The following is a 17505-nucleotide window of genomic DNA, read 5'->3' as shown; positions in this document are numbered from 1 at the left end:
AAATTTTTTATCATCATGTATTAGTCAAAACATATTCTTTCACATGATTGGTAATGAGAGCTTCCATTTCATTTTTTGAAATTGGGCGTTGCCAATACTGGTCTTTACCTTTAATTGATTAAGGTATACCAGAAAAAGGTCAGGAAATTCTACCAGTTTCATTATGGATAGTGACTAAAATTCTAGTAGAAATTCTAACAATTCCCTACCGTTAATTTTGTATATTTGTTAAATTCTATTTAGACTACTCCCCATAGAATTTAAAGCGTACTGCCATAGTTTACAGGGGGGATTAAACTGCCCTGCAAGGTCACTGGACAGGTGGTTATCTCATTAACTCAGCTCTCAGTAACATAAGAAAAAGAGGATCATGGGGGACCAATGGTCACCGATTAGGCATGGTTTGTTATATAGAGGGCGCAAGAAGCTACAAGTAGTGCAGTGGGCCTTTAACATATATACAAAATTAATGGTAGTGGATTTAATAAATGTTGATTAGCAACTGCATGACTTAATAACAGTAACATATCTTGCAAATTTGGGACCTTGGAATTTTGGATTGATAAGATTTGCCTGTATTAGCAACTACATGTAGTTTATAATGCAACATGCATTCTGATGGCAGGCGAGGGTAGGGTCTTGGGTATAAGTGTAGAGTTTTTAATTATAATTATGTGAGCTGATCTGATCTACATGCATTTGCAGGGGCCCTTTTGTTAGAAAACAGCACTGATCAACGCTGATTCCATGGATATGCATACAAAAAATATTATTGTGTTATTAATATCATGATTGTCTTTTTACTCTTTTATTTCAAACAGATAATCGCCTGTATCTGCTGCTGACAATGTTTGCTGTGAGTCTTCTAGTTGGTATCGTGATCCAAGGGGGATTGCCATCACCGTGCTCTATGGGCAAGGACAACCCTTTTGCTGGGACTCAATAACTATTGGATTCTTTATAACTACTTCACTAGCTATACCAGGCATTGGTAAGACTAACCATCTATCAGATGGATAACTCAATAATGTGGGTATCATCCCATTGAATGTTGTGTTCAGTATTAAGGGCGTGTTCTGCTATTGCTGAACGAGATGGAATGTTTAATATGGGGGCAGTGCAATTTGAATTTTAAGGGATGGATTAGAGTTTGCATCGCTAACGAGTCACAACGGCTTTCTGGCTATTATAGGTGGACCCTTGGATTAGAGGTGTCGTGGTCGAGTGGAAACGTCGCCGGACTGTCGATCACAAGGTCCGCGGTTCGAGTCCCGCTGCGGCACTAATGTCCTTTGGCAAGACATTGATCTACATTTGCCACACTCAACCCAGGTGATGTAAATGGGTCCCTGGCAGGAATTAATTCCTTGAAATGCTGGAGCGCTGTATAAACGGCTGCTAGGCTAGAGCCTGGGTATAATAAAGTGCCTCGGCATAGAATTATCTAGATAGATGGCGCTATAGAACTGCCTATTATTATTATTATTATTATGAGTAAAGATAGAAGTGGTTCCCAAGAATAGTATTTCCTTTGAAAAAGGTCCAACGTTTCCAAAATACTTTTTTCTCTGTTGCTATGCTCCCTCTCTCATTTAAAGTAGATGATGTGCAACCCAAGACTGTAGAGTCTTAAGTTTCCTTTTTTGTTTAATGTAGGAACAATAGTTAAACAAATTGGGGAAAAGTCATTTTGAAAGTGACATTACACAGTGTGCTAATACATTGCATTTATTGTGTGTTTCAGGTACGGTAAGTGGAGCAGGCATCTTCCAATGGTGCAAACTTGGCTACCTGTGGATAATACAGATCGCTATCTGAGTTGTGTAGCTAATACTCTAGCATTAGCATTCACCTACGTCATTCAATCGACTATTCTCATCTTTGCAAGTAAGTTGACACATTTGATCTTTTCAAGTAAGTTCACACATTCAATCTACTAATGTCAACTTTGCAAGTAAGTTTACACATTCAATCAGCTTATACTGCACACTCGGGTTGCGGCGTGCTGGAAAACACTTGGGTCACGGCTAGCTGGGCCAATTTTTTTAATGGTGTCTTCAAATCAGCCTACACGTTGGGAAAATCTTATCTTAAATTAGCGACTGTGTTTAACCATTTTTCAATGGGGATCCGTGGGGAAATTACTTTAAAAAAAGAATTTGGAAGTTGCGATTATTTTCTTTAATGATAGAAAGATAAGAAGACAATTATTCAGGCTGACATTAGGAAAGACAAAATACTAGGTTGATAAAGTTGATTTTAGAGAAAGTGTAATACTACAAGGGAATATGACTTGTGATGGTATCCGTAAGAAATTTAGATTTTCTCCTTTGGAGTCAGGTGAGACTCCAAGTCAGTACTTGGTTAGGATAGGACACTACCTAGGATACTTCCTCAGCACTACATCCTGACTTATGGATCCTGCTGAGTATCATCGTAGAAGTAGAAGTAGATAGGTGGATGTAGTTGTCTGAGACAGAAAAGTCCTCTGAAGGTCTTATAAACATTTCAGAAATGTTTCTGAAAGAACGAAAGCCTCAGTCGGTTTCGGAAATCATTAGTTTTGCTGATACATTTGTTGAGGCTCATATTGGTCAATTTGGGAATGGTAGGCCCAAGCATTTTGATAGTAGGAAACAGAAATTTCCAGATAAATCATCTCATGGAGATAAGAAGAGGAATAATGGTGGCTCTAGATCTCTGTCGGTGACTAAGAAGATTATGTTTGGAACATCTTGCTAATACCGGTAATTGTAAGGTAGGTTACTTGCTGCAGGTCTTGTAGACGAGCATAAGGCTGCTGAGAGAAATTCTGGTACTAAAGCAGAGATAGGAAAGGTTGACTATCCCTAGTGTTTGCCTGGTTGCCCAGAACCTGATAATACCGACACATGTGGACTGTTGTTTGTATTATCTGTAATTGCACATGTTGCAGACTACTTTGAGGAGAGAAGCTCAATCAGTAATGTGGGCTGCATGTCAGCTTTAAGCTAAGGAGCAAATTGCCTGTAGTAGATGGGAAGATAGGATCCCAGGTTGTTTATAGTGTTCTGCACGTTACAGGATGTTCATGGCAAGTTGTTAGGAAATTGTTAGTCACGCGTGATCAGTTCACTGGTATAAGTAAATTGAGTGTAATTCTTATAGATCGGGACATTTTGGCGATTTCCTGTGGCTAGGATAGATATTAGGTCCCCTTTCTGTGTAGGAACTGCAAGAGCATACATGTACATGTAAATCACCAGTCTTTGATCTTGTTCTTGGGGAAATAGAACATGTTCATTTGGTAGGTAATCCTCTTCTGAATTGGGAGAGAGATTTGCCTCAGATTGATAATTCTGAAGTTAAGGTTGTCTCAGGTTGATAATTTTGAGAGTAGTTCACCTCAAAGTGAAATTCCTGAGAGTGGTTTCACTGGTACAGATGGTCAGGAGAGTAGTTCGACTGGGGATGATACTCCAGAGTTTGGTGTGCTTCAGCTAGATAGTTCTGGAGGAAGTAACACTAGTCGTGGTAGTGCTATTGGAACGGCAGTGCAGACACGGTCGCAAGCTAGAGAGTCTCAGCAACTCCAACAACCTTTAGTCATGCCATCCCTAATGTATCTCCAGAGGAGATTAAGAGAAAAACAGGGATAGATCCTACATTGAGGAAGGCCAGAGAACAGGCTCAGCTACAGTTCGTGATGGTCTTATTTCATAATGGAGGATAGGTTGTTATATAGAGTTTTTAAACCAGCATTGACTTCAAGCAATCCTGTAAAACGGTTAGTTGCACAGCACAGGTATATCAAAGGGCAGTATTGAAGTTAGCCCATGAAGGAATCTTGAGTGAACATCACGGTATTGGGAAAACCACAGCGAAGATTTCGACATGCTTCTTTTGACCCGGTATTCGGCAGATGTTGTCAGGTTTTGTTTTAGTTGCGATATATGCCAGAGAACAACTCAGAAGGGAAGAGTTTCCAAGGTGCCGATTGGCAAGATGCCTGTAATCGATATCCTTTTCATGAGAGTAGCTATAGATTTGGTAGGTCCCATTCATCATGTAAGTTCTAGGAAGAATCGTATGTATAATACTAATACAACTGTTGACTTTGTATCTCGTTATCAGAAGCAGTCGCATTACCTAATGTCGAGACCACCGCAGTAGCTGAGGCTCTAGTTGGTGTGTTTTGCCATACAGGTGTTCCCCAGGAGATTCTTTCTGACTATGGTAGTCAATTCACTTCAGGTTTGAAGCGGGAGGTCAGTAGGTTGTTGTCCATTAAGCAATTGACCACTTTTCCATATCATCCGGCCTGTAATCGTCTGGTTGAGAGGTTATTTAGACATTGAAGCAGTAGATTATCAATAGAGTTTGTGCGATAGACCGACAGATTGGGATAGGTATTTAGCCCCTGTTAGGTCTGCGCGCGATTTTCACTTGGTTTTTTGCCATTCAAATCATCTATCGTAGGCAGGTTTGAGGTCCACTTGAAATTCTCAAAGAGTTGTGGAGTGGACAGCCTAAAGATGCTGATGTCAAGTTGACTTATCAGTATGTGACGGATCTCAAGGAACGTTTTACTTTGGAGAGTCCTTTGAAGGCAGCTCATGAGGAGCTACGTATTTGGCAGTTTCTAGGTATGCAGGCAATTACAATGCCAAAGCGAGGAAGAGAAATGTTGTCTCAGGAGATAAGGTCTTGATTCTTCTACCGACTGATCATAATAAGCTTCTTCTGCAATGGAACGGTATATTCAGAGTAGTAGGTAAGCTTAAAGTGAAATGACTATTGGCTCGATATGAATGGAAAAGTGTGTGTTTTCCATGTGAATCTATTAAAGAGATATACGAACAGGGTCGATGGAAAGGTCAAGCGTGATGATGTGAATGTGAATGGAGCCATGGATGTGATCAATCAAGCTTTGATGAGGAGGATGATGTGGATGAAGGTCTTGATGGTCGTTTAGTCTCAAGTAGTTTGCGAACTCAAGTTCTGTCTTCAGAGGCTCAGGAAATGGTCGAGAATGTGAAATTTGGACCGAATTTGTCTATCTCCGAGGAGTTATAGAAGAGGAAATTGATAAGATGCTTGACATGGGTGTCATTGAGAAATCAGAGTCGCCATATTCGTCTCCTACAGTGGTTGTCAAGACGCCTGATGGGGGCAATAGGTTTTGTATATAGGTGTTGATTGAATAAAAATTACTGTATTTCATACAGAACCTCTCCCAAGTGTGGACGGGTTGTTTGCTGGTTTGTCAGGGTCAGGGTCAAGATATTTCTCAAAATTAGACTTGAGCAAAGGCTACTGGCAAATAGCACTGTCAGGTGATGCTAGGAAAAAGGCTGCTTTTTCGTAGTTCTAGTGGTTTATTACATTTTCTAGTGATGCTGTTTGGGCTTGTAAACGCACATGCAACATTCAGTAGCAGCGCTCAAAATACACGGGGGCGGTGGGCGATTCGCCCCCGTGAGCTACATAATCGCCCCCGTCAAGTTGCTCACGGGGGCGATTGCAAAATTAAAAATCGCCCCCGTGGAATTATAAAATAAAGATTATCTTTTCTGTTATAACTTTAACACAATATTGAGTTTCAATTTCAAACCTTAAACCAATGAAATGGAACTTAGATTAGCGTGCAAGATTTCTCGTTTTATGAGTAGGCCTATATTACCAATTCAGCTCGCAACTGCAGTGCCGCCGTCAGCAGTGGTTATAGGCCTACTGTGCCGTTAGTAGTGGTACGTATGCACGCTGCCGCGCATGTCTGCTGGAGCTGGAGGCGATCGCGCAAGGGCAGAAACATCTGGAAGAGCCCCCGTGGACAAAAAATTAATTTGAGCCCTGTTCAGTAGGGTGTGAGATCTCTGTAGAGGGGCATAAGTAATGTCACCAACTACATAGATGACAATTCTAATTCTAATTCTACCAGTAATTCTAATTCTGGTTCAACCAAATCAATTGATTCATAATATATTATAATCAGTTTCTCAATTTATTAATCAAATTAATTTGATAACGTAAGGTATTTCGATCTACTCTCTATTTCCTTAAAATTTGTGCACTTATTTCGAGGGAAAAAAACTTTGTTTTTCTATTATAATCATTGTTTTTATCACAGCTCTATAATCAATGAAGTACTTAAAAGTAGTATTTGGTTGTACTCAATTAGTACTCTTAACTTAACCAACATACAAGTAATTGTAATCGCCTCATTCTTTTAATAAATGTTAATTGTTATTGCCATACATAGTTGTAACCACTGCCTTGTGGTTCACGTTCTCTTTAGCAGTGAAAAAAATACACGGGGGCTCTGGGCGAAATAGCCCCTAAAATGCCCAAAAGAGCCCCCAAAAATCAGAAAAGAGCCCCTGTAAATTTGCATAGAATTCAATGCATAACACATTTTAGAGTGTTAATTTCATGCAGGCAAGTTTGAAAAATACCCCCCGAAAAAAAAAAAATATTAATTTTTTCCCTGCTCTTTAGAATCTAAGGCTAAGGGAGCAAACCCTAACAGAAAACCATACCAATGTGACAGCATTGAGGGCGATTAACGATATGGAACTCCCGACATCCTTTGACCAGTCACTGCAGAGTCTAGTGGTTAACATCCGTCCTGGCTTGTCCTCGCCGGTGTGAAACTGCCACCAGTTCCCCAAGGGAGTGCCATTAGTAACTTGCAAGAGCTACTAGTACTTACCCACCTTTGCAAGCAGCCTTCATGAAAGTGAAGACGGTCATTGTCGCTTTGTGACAGACAGCTATTACTACTACTACTACATAGATGACAGTCCAGGGGGGTGTTTCATAAAGCTGTTCGTAAAGTCATGCATGACTTTATGAATGACTTAAATATGAAAAGCCAAATGGGATACTATATAATTTTTATTTGCATCAACTCAACTTGAACTGTGCAGATGTAAATTAACATTCTTATTATTTATAACAAACATTTTAATACAAAGTATATTTTTTGCTATAATTTAATTGAGGTTATTGGAAATAAAGTCACACTTTGTTAAAACATCAGGAAAAACTTTGGGCATCCTATCTGGCACTTCATATTCAAGTCGTTTGTAAAGTCATGTGTAACTTTACGAACAGATTTATGAAACACCTTGGACACTTCCACGTGGGATGATCAACTGGTTGCACTTAGTGAGTTGTTCAGGAGGTTGAGAGCAGCAGGTTTGACTGCTTGCCCTAGTAAATGTCAGTTAGGGTGCACAAGTGTTGAGTTCCTTGGTCATGTTGTAGAGCGCGAGGAAAGATCTGTGAGAAGGTTTGCAATGCGCCTTTTTGGGTCATTTCTCGGTCTCGCTGGTTACTATAGGCGATTTATTCAGAATTCTGCGTCTAAGGCGTCACCTTTGACTGAAGGTTTCGATCTGATCTGCTTCATACCACACAAGAAGCATGGAATTGCATCCTATGTCAAACAAGGCATAAAAGCATCCACCACCGGGCGATCTCCTGTGAACTCAGCTCTACAGTGGAGCACCTTTGACGCCATGGGAACCCACTTCTGCAATTTGTATAAGCCACCACCTGTAGATGTTGAAATCATACTCTTCCCAAAGATGCCCCGGAACTCCTTTGTCTGCGGAGATTTCAACAGTCGCAACACTGCCTGGGGATACCCTAAGACCAACAAGAATGGAAAGCTCATTTTTTAATGGCTTGAATCTCAGGAGGTAGTGATACTGTATGACAGCAAGGACAACCCCACATTCTACTCAGGGAGCAACAATCATGGACTTGCCCCGATCTGTCACTGGTTTCATCAAACATCAGACACACCTGCTCAAGAACTGTCCTTCCAAAGTTCCCGAGGTCTGGCCACTGTCCAATCATCATCTCAAGCGACCTCAAGCTTCAACTCTCCAACCTACCAAAGAAGAGATGGAATTTCAGAAAAGCTGACTGGCCCAAGTACCAGGAACTCACAAACAAACTAACATCTCGACTGCCAGACCCCTCCACTAGCAATATGAATGACTCCTACTCTGCTTTCTGCTCCATGTTACATCAGGCGGCAAAACCCTTCATCCCCAGGGGCAAAAGACACCCGTATATTCCATGCTGGATGAAGAATGGGATCGTCTGTATGAATCCTGTGCTAAGTCCAAGACCATTGAAGAAAGAGAGGCCGTAGAGAACGACCTGCTGCTATTACTAGGAGAAAAGAGGAAGATTAGATGGGAAGAAGAAGTCTCTGGGATCAACTTTACCCAGTCTAGTCGCAAGGCTTGGACTACCATCAACAAACTCACTGGTCGAAGCAGTGCTCCAAAACAGTGTTCTGTTACTGCAAACTCCATTACTTCAATCCTAGTTAACAATGGAAAGTGGTAAGATAAAACCACTTAGGCCTAAACCCACTCTCGCTCTGTGACCTCTGAGATAAAGAACCTCCTCAAGTCCACTCCAGAGTCAACCTCCATGTCTGAAGCCTTCACCTTGGATGAGGTTGAAACTACACTGAAATCAATAAAGTCCGGCAAAGCACCAGGCAATGATAACATCCACACAGAGTTCCGCAATAACATGAGTCACAAAGCTACTTCCTGGCTACAAGCCTTTCTCTCTACCTGCATGGCAACATCCACTATTCCATCAAAATGGAAGACCGCTAAAGTTATTGCCATTCTGAAGCCCAAGAATACAGACAAGAGCTATCTCACATCTACAAGCTACTTGCCAGTATCGTTGACACTGTCGAAGAGAAGCTACCTACTACACAGACAGGTTTCAGGAAAGGTAAATCAACCACCGACCAAGTGGTCCGGCTTGTAAACAACATAGAGACGGCCTTCCAGAAGCAGCAGAAGTTTGGTGCAGTTCTTGTCTACCTTACTGCATCATTTGACACAGTATGGCACCCATAGCTTATACCTCAAGACCCTGCAGATCATTCCATGAGAATTGTGAAATTCATCATGCTTCTTGTACAAGATCGGTCATTTGTTCTTGAAACATCAAATGGCGAATGCAGTAGGAAGAGGAGACTCCGCAATGTTGTGCCGCAAGGCTCTGTCCTCGCTCATATACTTTCCAACATCTTATGTCTCTGATATGCCCAAGGGGAAATGCATGTACGGTAGTATTGCTATGCAGACGACACTGCACTAGGGTTCGACAATCACTCCTTCGAGGCAATCAAAACATCACTGGAGAAGGACCGGAGTATGCTAGCTGAGTTCTTCAACAGATGGCATCTCAAGATAAGCATACCGAAGACTGTATCCTCCGTCTTCCATCTGGCAAACTGATGCGCCAATCGAGAGTTGAATATCTTACTGAATGGGTCTAGGCTGAATTTCGACCCTACACCAAAGTACCTAGATGTCCCTCTTGATCAAAGCCTCACCTTCCACGAGCATGCCAAAGCCACAGCTCAAAAGACCCAAGCAAGAGTGTCTTTCCTTAAAAGAAGCTTGCAGGAACCGGATGGGGAGCTGATTTCACCACCCTTCGCACCTCCACTCTAGCTCTAATTTCCTTCTCCACTCTAGCTCTTGCCTGGTGTTTGCTGCACCTGCATGGAGCCACAGCACCCATGTACACAAGGTTGATGTTGTCCTCAATGCATGGGCGTAAATCTGCAATTGATACCTATTGTTCAGGGGAGGATGATCTATTCATTCATCCCCCCCCCCCTGAACAATAGGTATTACGTAAGGATTTACGCCCATGCCTCAAGGATGCTATGAGACTAATCAGCGGAACTCTCACTGCAACACCTGTCAGCAACCTGCCAATACTGTCTGGCATACCACCAGCTCAGCTCAGACGATATGCGCAGTACACTATAAGCATGCCCAAAAGCATGACAGAGATAAATGCCTTGTTCCTTCCTCCTCTGCCTTTGAAGGACATCGTTTCCCTAGAAGACACTTTGCAACACAGGCTGCTGAGCTGCCGCTTGAGAAGCCTCCCTCCACCTTACCCACTTGGATAGCAAAACGCTGGTCAGACCTGCAGTGGAATAAGTCTACTACCAACTTCAAGGAGTTCATCCCAGAGCCCTGTGCAAATCCAAGCGGTAGCGACCTCTCAAGAAAAGCCTGGGTTAACCTCGACCGTATCAGATCTGGAGTTCGCCGTGCACAATTTTTCCTGCATAAAATTGGAGCTGATCCATTGGCAAACTGTGTCTGCGGAGAGACCCAAACTTTGGATCATGTCATCGATGCTTGTCCTATCTACAAATCCCCTCACAGTGCTTCTGGACTTCGAGAGCTCAATGATGAGACAATCGGTTGGCTAAATAAGGACCTTCCTATTTAGATGATGTACTAATTTTGTGAACTTGTTGTGCTATATGAAGTATGTACATTTCGGACATACATATATAGATAGTATTTGTGCATGTTTACTGAGTAGGCATGTTTGATATAAATCATATAATTATAATCATAAACAAATAAGCGCTAATAAAACTTGGTGCTTTTACATCTTTGATACATAAACGTCATAATACGTTGACTGTTCTTCTGTAAACTCGAAATTTTTTTTATTAGGGCGTGTTCTAGTGGATAAGTCACCCGACTGCAGATCTATCACAAGGTACAGGGTTCGAGTCCCGCCGCAGCACTAATATCCTTTGGCAATTGGCAGGACGTTAATCTACATTTTCCACTCTCCACCCAGGTGTTAAATGGGTATCTGATAGGATGCAAAAGTTAATGTGGTTGGATGAGCAAGTGCGCGCTTGTAAAATGGTGACTGGCCGGAATACTCCCCAGTGAGTGGAGAATGTGCATACATTGTGTGCAGGTAAGCCTAAATCCGATGACTGGGGTCATAATATATACTACGCCTAGAAACAAGTATTAGGCGCGTTATAATTGTGATCTATTATATTATTGTTATTAAAATTGTCTGAGATTTTGCGTGCAGTTACTTTACTTCAGCTTCTACTAATTTTCTCCAGCAAAAATCCATCAGTGAAAGTTTGAAGAGACAATCATAAGTTAAATTATCATTAACTCTCGCATCATAAATTTCTTCAGATTTGAATAATTACCACAGTCCATATAGACTCTGGACATCTTTTGACTTTGTTCCGTTTCTAGACTCTGATAGATCTAGATCTAATTTGAATTGTTTAATCAATGTCAACAGCTGATATTCCCTGCAGGATTGATTTTGTAAAAGAATTCTTACTCTTGAATTTGCTTATTCATTTGTTGTATAAAATAAGGTTTATTTAAGGTTAATTTCAAATCTCTTCTTCAATATATTTTCCTCTTCTAAAGCCGATTTGAAGACACCATTAATTTGTTTTAATGGCCCAGCATTTAGTATAATTTAATTTAATCTACCATTTCCATCTAATACACATTCTATCTGCTATTCTCATCTTTACAAGTAATTCACACGTTCTCGTCTTTGCAAGTAACTTTAAACAATCATCTACAATTCTCATCTTTACAAGTAAGTTCACACATTCTCGTCTTTGCAAGTAACTTTAAACAATCATCTACAATTCTCATCTTTGCAAGTAAGTTTACACATTCAATCTACTATTCTCATCTCAGTGCACATGGCTATAAGACCACGCCTACTTGTTTCCAATTCATCGTGACTGTCTCATGGACCAGTGATGACCTGGTGGTAGAGTTGCTGCCCAGCAAGCTGTAGATGGCAGGTACAAATCCTGCTGGTTCCAATATTTTTTCTGACATGTTTTTAAGTATGTGACCTTCATTTACTTGGTGCAAGCCAAAAATTACCTTTCAACAGTTGAAACTTCTCTCAGGAAGCCTAATATATATATTATATTAAAGTAAGTTCACACCTATTATCTATTTTTCATATCTTTGTGAGTAACTTCACTCATATTTCCTACTAATATTTTCTTTGCAATTAATTTTATTTGTTAATATGCTATTCACATCTTTACAAGTAAGTTCACACGTTCCATCTACTTTTCATATCTTTGCGAGTAATTTCACTCATATTTCCTACTAATATCATCTTTGCAATCAATTTCATTTGTTTAATATGCTTTTCACATCTTTGCAAGTAAGTTAACTCATTTCATCAACTTATCTAATTTCAATGCACATATATGACCATGTCTACTTCATCCTTCGTTACAAATGCAAGACAATTAGTATCATGTTGAATTATTTTCACAATTATAGATGTTATTCTATTAACGTTGGGTACCAGCTATTTGTCAGAGACAATCCTGAATTCTTATATTTCTTTTCCATAGGTACTTTTCTAGGATTGTTCAAACTCCTTGGCGTTCCTGTCATACGTACATTCCTCTCAACAGTCGTGCAGGATCATGAACATGGTAAAATATAAGGTTTCATATAAACTACTTCTCCTGGTAATCAAATGTATATATGGCATTGCACCTGTCTATATTCGTGCATTAGCCCTAGTATATGCACCCAAACACAATCTGAGTCCAAATATAACTAAAAATGCTCTTTCAAATTCCTGTGCAGACCTAATCTCAAAAGAAAAAATCAAAAAATAGCACCAGAACTCTGGAATAAACTCAGTTGGATCAATTTAAATCTTAAATGAAAACACAATCTTTCATTAATGTGTAGTTTAAGTTTGTATGACATAAATACAGTGATGTTCTAACATGCATATACAGACCATCGTGTTATCATGCATTTATTAAGCAATGTGCTAAAGTACTATTATCTATTATTTAAGAAAATAATATTGTTGTGAACAAAACAGTAGAATTGAGTGAAGGTTGTCTCATGATAAAAGTTTTTTACCCCTGATTTTATTCTTTTTAGGGGCATTGTTTGCTTCGCTTGGTGTATTGGATGGTCTGTGTTCGTTTCTTGCCTCACCCATTGTGAATGGAATATACTACAGTACTATCGACGTATTATCAACTACAGTCTTCTTCTTCATGTCTGCTTTATTATTCATCCCTTTTATCATTACAGGGTAAGTTTTCATCTTTCTCTTCTACTACTACCACCACCACCACCACTACTACTACTATAAGGCATACTACCACTACTGCTACAGAGATGCCAACCCTCCCTGAACATTTTTTTATATTTTTATTTGTCACTCAACACAAATTTTAATGCCTCACTGATTTCTGAATGAATCCTCCCTGAGGAGCAGAATGTTAAGGTTGGCATATTTCATACTACCACTAATACCGACATTACACTAATAATGATACCATACTCGTTTCGCTGCATCTTTACAGACAAGAAAACCTCAATTCATTTACACTAATACTGATACCATACCTACTACTACTGATACCAATACCAATATTTATTACACTACTACTGATACCATCCCAATATTACACTAATACTGATACCATCCCAATATTACACTAATACTGATACCATCCCGATATTACACTAATACTGATACCAACACCAATATTACACTAATACTGATACCATCCCAATATTACACTAATACTGATACCATCCCAATATTACACTAATACTGATACCATCCCAATATTACACTAATACTGATACCATACCAATATTACACTAATACTGATACCATCTCAATATTACACTAATACTGATACCAATACCAATATTACACTAATACTGATACCATCCCAATATTATACTGATACCATCCCAATATTACACTAATACTGATACCATCTCAATATTACACTAATACTGATACCATCCCAATATTACACTAATACTGATACCATCCCAATATTACACTAATACTGATACCATCTCAATATTACACTGATACTGATACCAATACCAATACTACACTAACACCAATACCAATATTACCCTAATACTGATACCAATACCAATATTACACTAATACTGATACCAATACAAATATTACACCAATACTGATACCAATACCAATACCAATATTACACTAATACCAATACCAATATTACCCTAATACTGATACCAATACCAATATTACACTAATACTGATACCAATACAAATATTACACTAATACTGATACCAATACCAATACCAATATTACACTAATACCAATACCAATATTACCCTAATACTGATACCAATACCAATATTACACTAATACTGATACCAATACAAATATTACATTAATACTGATACCAATACCAATATTAAACTAATACTGATACCAATACAAATATTACACTAATACTGATACCATCCCAATATTACACTAATACTGATACCAATACCAATATTAAACTAATACTGATACCAATACCAATATTACACTAATACTGATACCAATACCAATATTACACTAATACTGATACCAATACCAATACCAATATTACACTAATACCAATACCAATATTACCCTAATACTGATACCAATACCAATATTACACTAATACTGATACCAATACAAATATTACACTAATACTGATACCAATACCAATATTACACTAATACTGATACCATCCCAATATTACATTAATACTGATACCATCCCAATATTACACTAATACTGATACCATCCCAATATTACACTAATACTGATACCATCTCAATATTACACTAATACTGATATACCATCCCAATATTACACTAATACTGATACCATCCCAATATTACACTAATACTGATACCATCCCAATATAACACTAATACTGATACCATCCCAATATTACACTAATACTGATACCAATACCAATACTACACTAATACTGATACCATCTCAATATTACACTAATACTGATACCAATACCAATACTACACTAATACTGATACCATCTCAATATTACACTAATACTCATACCATCCCAATATTACACTAATACTGATACCATCCCAATATTACACTAATACTGATACCAATGGGTAGCGTCTACTATTACCAAGGTATTAGTGTCGCCCCCCACGGGGGTTTTTCATGTCCATGAGGTGTAGTTTTAATGGAGCCTGAATGTTTGTTTGTGTGGTGGTTTTGTTTTTCCCACCATAACCTTAATAAAAAATATCTCACCATCCCTCTGATACTCACCAAGCGGATCGGTTTTCCTTTTACTTTTTTAATATTTGTATTTCTCTTGAAAAGGGATACAGGGATTTGTTCTAATACACCTACCAGTCATTCTAATTTATTGGTCCAAATGGAAATTTGTTACGTTTACATGCTTTATTCACATACAAAAAATAAAAATAAATGTACATGTGACATGGTACATTACCAAAAAAAAAGAGTTTAGTGAGAATAAACATATATCACTTGAACATTCACATTATGTTTACATTATATTCAATGTTTGTTCATATATCCAGTGTAATTACAAACACAAGATTACATTGTAATTATTATTATTATTATCATTACCAATATTAATATTATTATTATTCATTACAATTTAGTTTCATTAGTATACAAATAATACACAACAGTGAGGGCATTAGTAAGAATTACCCACACAAGATACGTTTGGACTGTTTGAAGGCACCGAGTGTGGGTAATTACACTAATGCCCAAACAAAATGATGTGTATTATTTGTTTTATAGTATTATGTTTTATTTTTTTAATAAAAGATGTCTTATAACATGATTTTGATAATGACCGATCATTACCATTGGATAATGACCAGTCATTATCCAAATAACTTGTTAGGCAAAATAAATGCCTGGTCATGTGTACGCTTTCAACCAATCTTTTGATTGGGATCCACGTCATCTTCTTATAAAATAACTAAGTATATCTCTCTTCCTCCCTCTATTTCCTTGTACACAGTGCCCTACAATGCAGGGGATTTGGAAGAGAAAATAGAAATCGCCCTCTATCAATCAATGCAGACGTTAATGATGAAACAGGGCTTCTACTACCACCAGAGGAAGATCAGTAGATGAACCGTCTATCAATCAATGCAGACGTTAATGATGAAACAGGGCTTCTACCACCACCAGAGAATGATCAGTAGATGAGCCGTCTATCATTCAATCAATGCAGACGTTAATGATGAAACAGGGCTTCTACTACCACCAGAGGATAATCAGTAGATGAGCCGTCTATCAATCAATGCAGACGTTAATGATGAAACAGGGCTTCTACTACCACCAGAGAATGATCAGTAGATGAGCCGTCTATCATTCAATCAATGCAGATGTTAATGATGAAACAGGGCTTCTACTACCACCAGAGGATGATCAGTAGATGAGCCGTCTACCAATCAATACATACATTAATGATGAAACAGAGCTTCTACTACCACCAGAGAATGATCAGTAGATGAAGCATTTATTCCCTCTGCAAAATACAACTGATGCCTTTGTGGAAGGGGAAGTCGACCCTCATATTAAGTGGGTTTTAATAGGAGTAGAAACATTGGAGAAATATGTCAGTGAAAGGTTGAGCAAAAATTGTCTCAAAATGAAAAAGTTATGAATTGTTGAAGGTGTGATGAACCAAACACAGATTTGCAACTCTGTGACGTATCTTGCAACCAATAACCAAAAATAATTGTGTTTTCCCTTTTGAAAAATCACAATCATACATTCACCTTAAATATGACAATTTAATTATTTTTTTATACAACCCTTGTAAGAAAATGAAAGTTTATAAGATTTTCTGTACAGAGCAAATTACATTTTTTGTTTCACTGATGACAACTTTATAATTTCATAACTTTTCTATTTTCAATCGTATATTTCTCAAAATTTTACTGATCTGTTTCTCTAATTTGTCTCTTTTTATCAAAACCCAACCAAATATCAGGTGGACTTCCCCTTTAATAACATTATGGTAATATTATGTACAGTCAAACCCGCTTTAGTGACCACCTGTCTACAACAAGCACTTTTTGTGTTTTCCTTGGGTGGTCGCCAGGCGCATACGCAGGGGGGGGGGGGGGGGGTTGGTGGTTGAATCCCCCTTTGGTATTTTTTATGTGTGTATTTTGAAGGAAAACCCCCTTTTAAATTTAAACAAAAATAAATAAAAAAATATATCAATGGCTGACCTAAAAAAGTTGACCTCCCCCAACAGAGAAAAATGTAAATTTTTCAAATTTCGAGACCCCGGCCCCCCCCCAATAAAGTGTCCTCTTAGCCCCCCCCCCCCCCCCCCCCCCCCCCCCCCCCCCCCCCCCCCCCCCCGCTTATTCAGGAAATGGCCGAGTCGTTGCGATTTTTTTTTGGACCAAAAAAAAAAAGAAAGAAGTGTCCTCTTACTCCCCCCCCCCCTCCCCGCTTATTCAGCGACTGGCTGAGTCGTTGCGAAATTTTCAGCCCGATTTAAAAATGTAAGACCCCCCCCCCCCTTGAAAAAATCCTGCGTACGTGCCTGGCGGTCGCTGTAGACAGGTTTGACTGTATATACATTCATATGGAACCAGCTATCACAAGTGCCAATCAATTATTCATAACATTTTCAAACAATTGTAAATTACAAGGAAGATTCATTACATATTTTTAAACAATTGATTTCCTTCTTTATGTGTCTCAGTCTGTTATAATAAATTATTTCTGTTTATATACATGTACATGTATGTATCTGATCGCCCAAATAGGTTCCTTTTCTGAGGCCGCCAAGACGTTCAAGCTCT

General features: G+C 38.7%; 2 protein-coding genes across 4 annotated transcripts; both read left to right on the top strand.

Moving 5' to 3' along the window:
* Positions 1 to 815: 815 nt before the first annotated feature.
* LOC115927267 (proton-coupled folate transporter-like) lies at positions 816 to 1816 on the top strand (the record flags this gene model as incomplete). The annotated part of the gene is given in 2 exon segments (XM_030992966.1): positions 816 to 991; positions 1745 to 1816. A coding segment is annotated over 1 exon segment (131 nt), but the record flags the coding sequence as incomplete, so codon positions are not given.
* An 8-nt stretch (positions 1817 to 1824) lies between these two features.
* LOC115927266 (proton-coupled folate transporter-like) lies at positions 1825 to 16480 on the top strand. Of its 3 annotated transcripts, none has more exons than XR_004065532.1 (4): positions 1825 to 1887; positions 12218 to 12301; positions 12768 to 12924; positions 15696 to 16480. XR_004065532.1 is itself a non-coding variant. In XM_030992964.1 (4 exons), the coding sequence occupies exons 1-4, from the start codon at positions 11638 to 11640 to the stop codon at positions 15805 to 15807; spliced, it is 360 nt and encodes a 119-aa protein (XP_030848824.1). In that variant the 5' UTR covers positions 11508 to 11637; the 3' UTR covers positions 15808 to 16480. The 3 variants fall into 3 exon arrangements, 1 of the variants encoding a protein (XP_030848824.1); XR_004065534.1 differs by lacking the exon at positions 1825 to 1887 and adding an exon at positions 11439 to 11497; XM_030992964.1 differs by lacking the exon at positions 1825 to 1887 and adding an exon at positions 11508 to 11644.
* Positions 16481 to 17505: the final 1025 nt, after the last annotated feature.

This window comes from Strongylocentrotus purpuratus, unplaced genomic scaffold (genome assembly GCF_000002235.5).
Source record: "Strongylocentrotus purpuratus isolate Spur 01 unplaced genomic scaffold, Spur_5.0 spur5_scaffold_20, whole genome shotgun sequence".
Classification (NCBI taxonomy): domain Eukaryota; kingdom Metazoa; phylum Echinodermata; class Echinoidea; order Camarodonta; family Strongylocentrotidae; genus Strongylocentrotus; species Strongylocentrotus purpuratus.
Note: the sequence above shows the minus strand (reverse complement) of the source record. Positions and strands in the feature narration are given on the sequence as shown.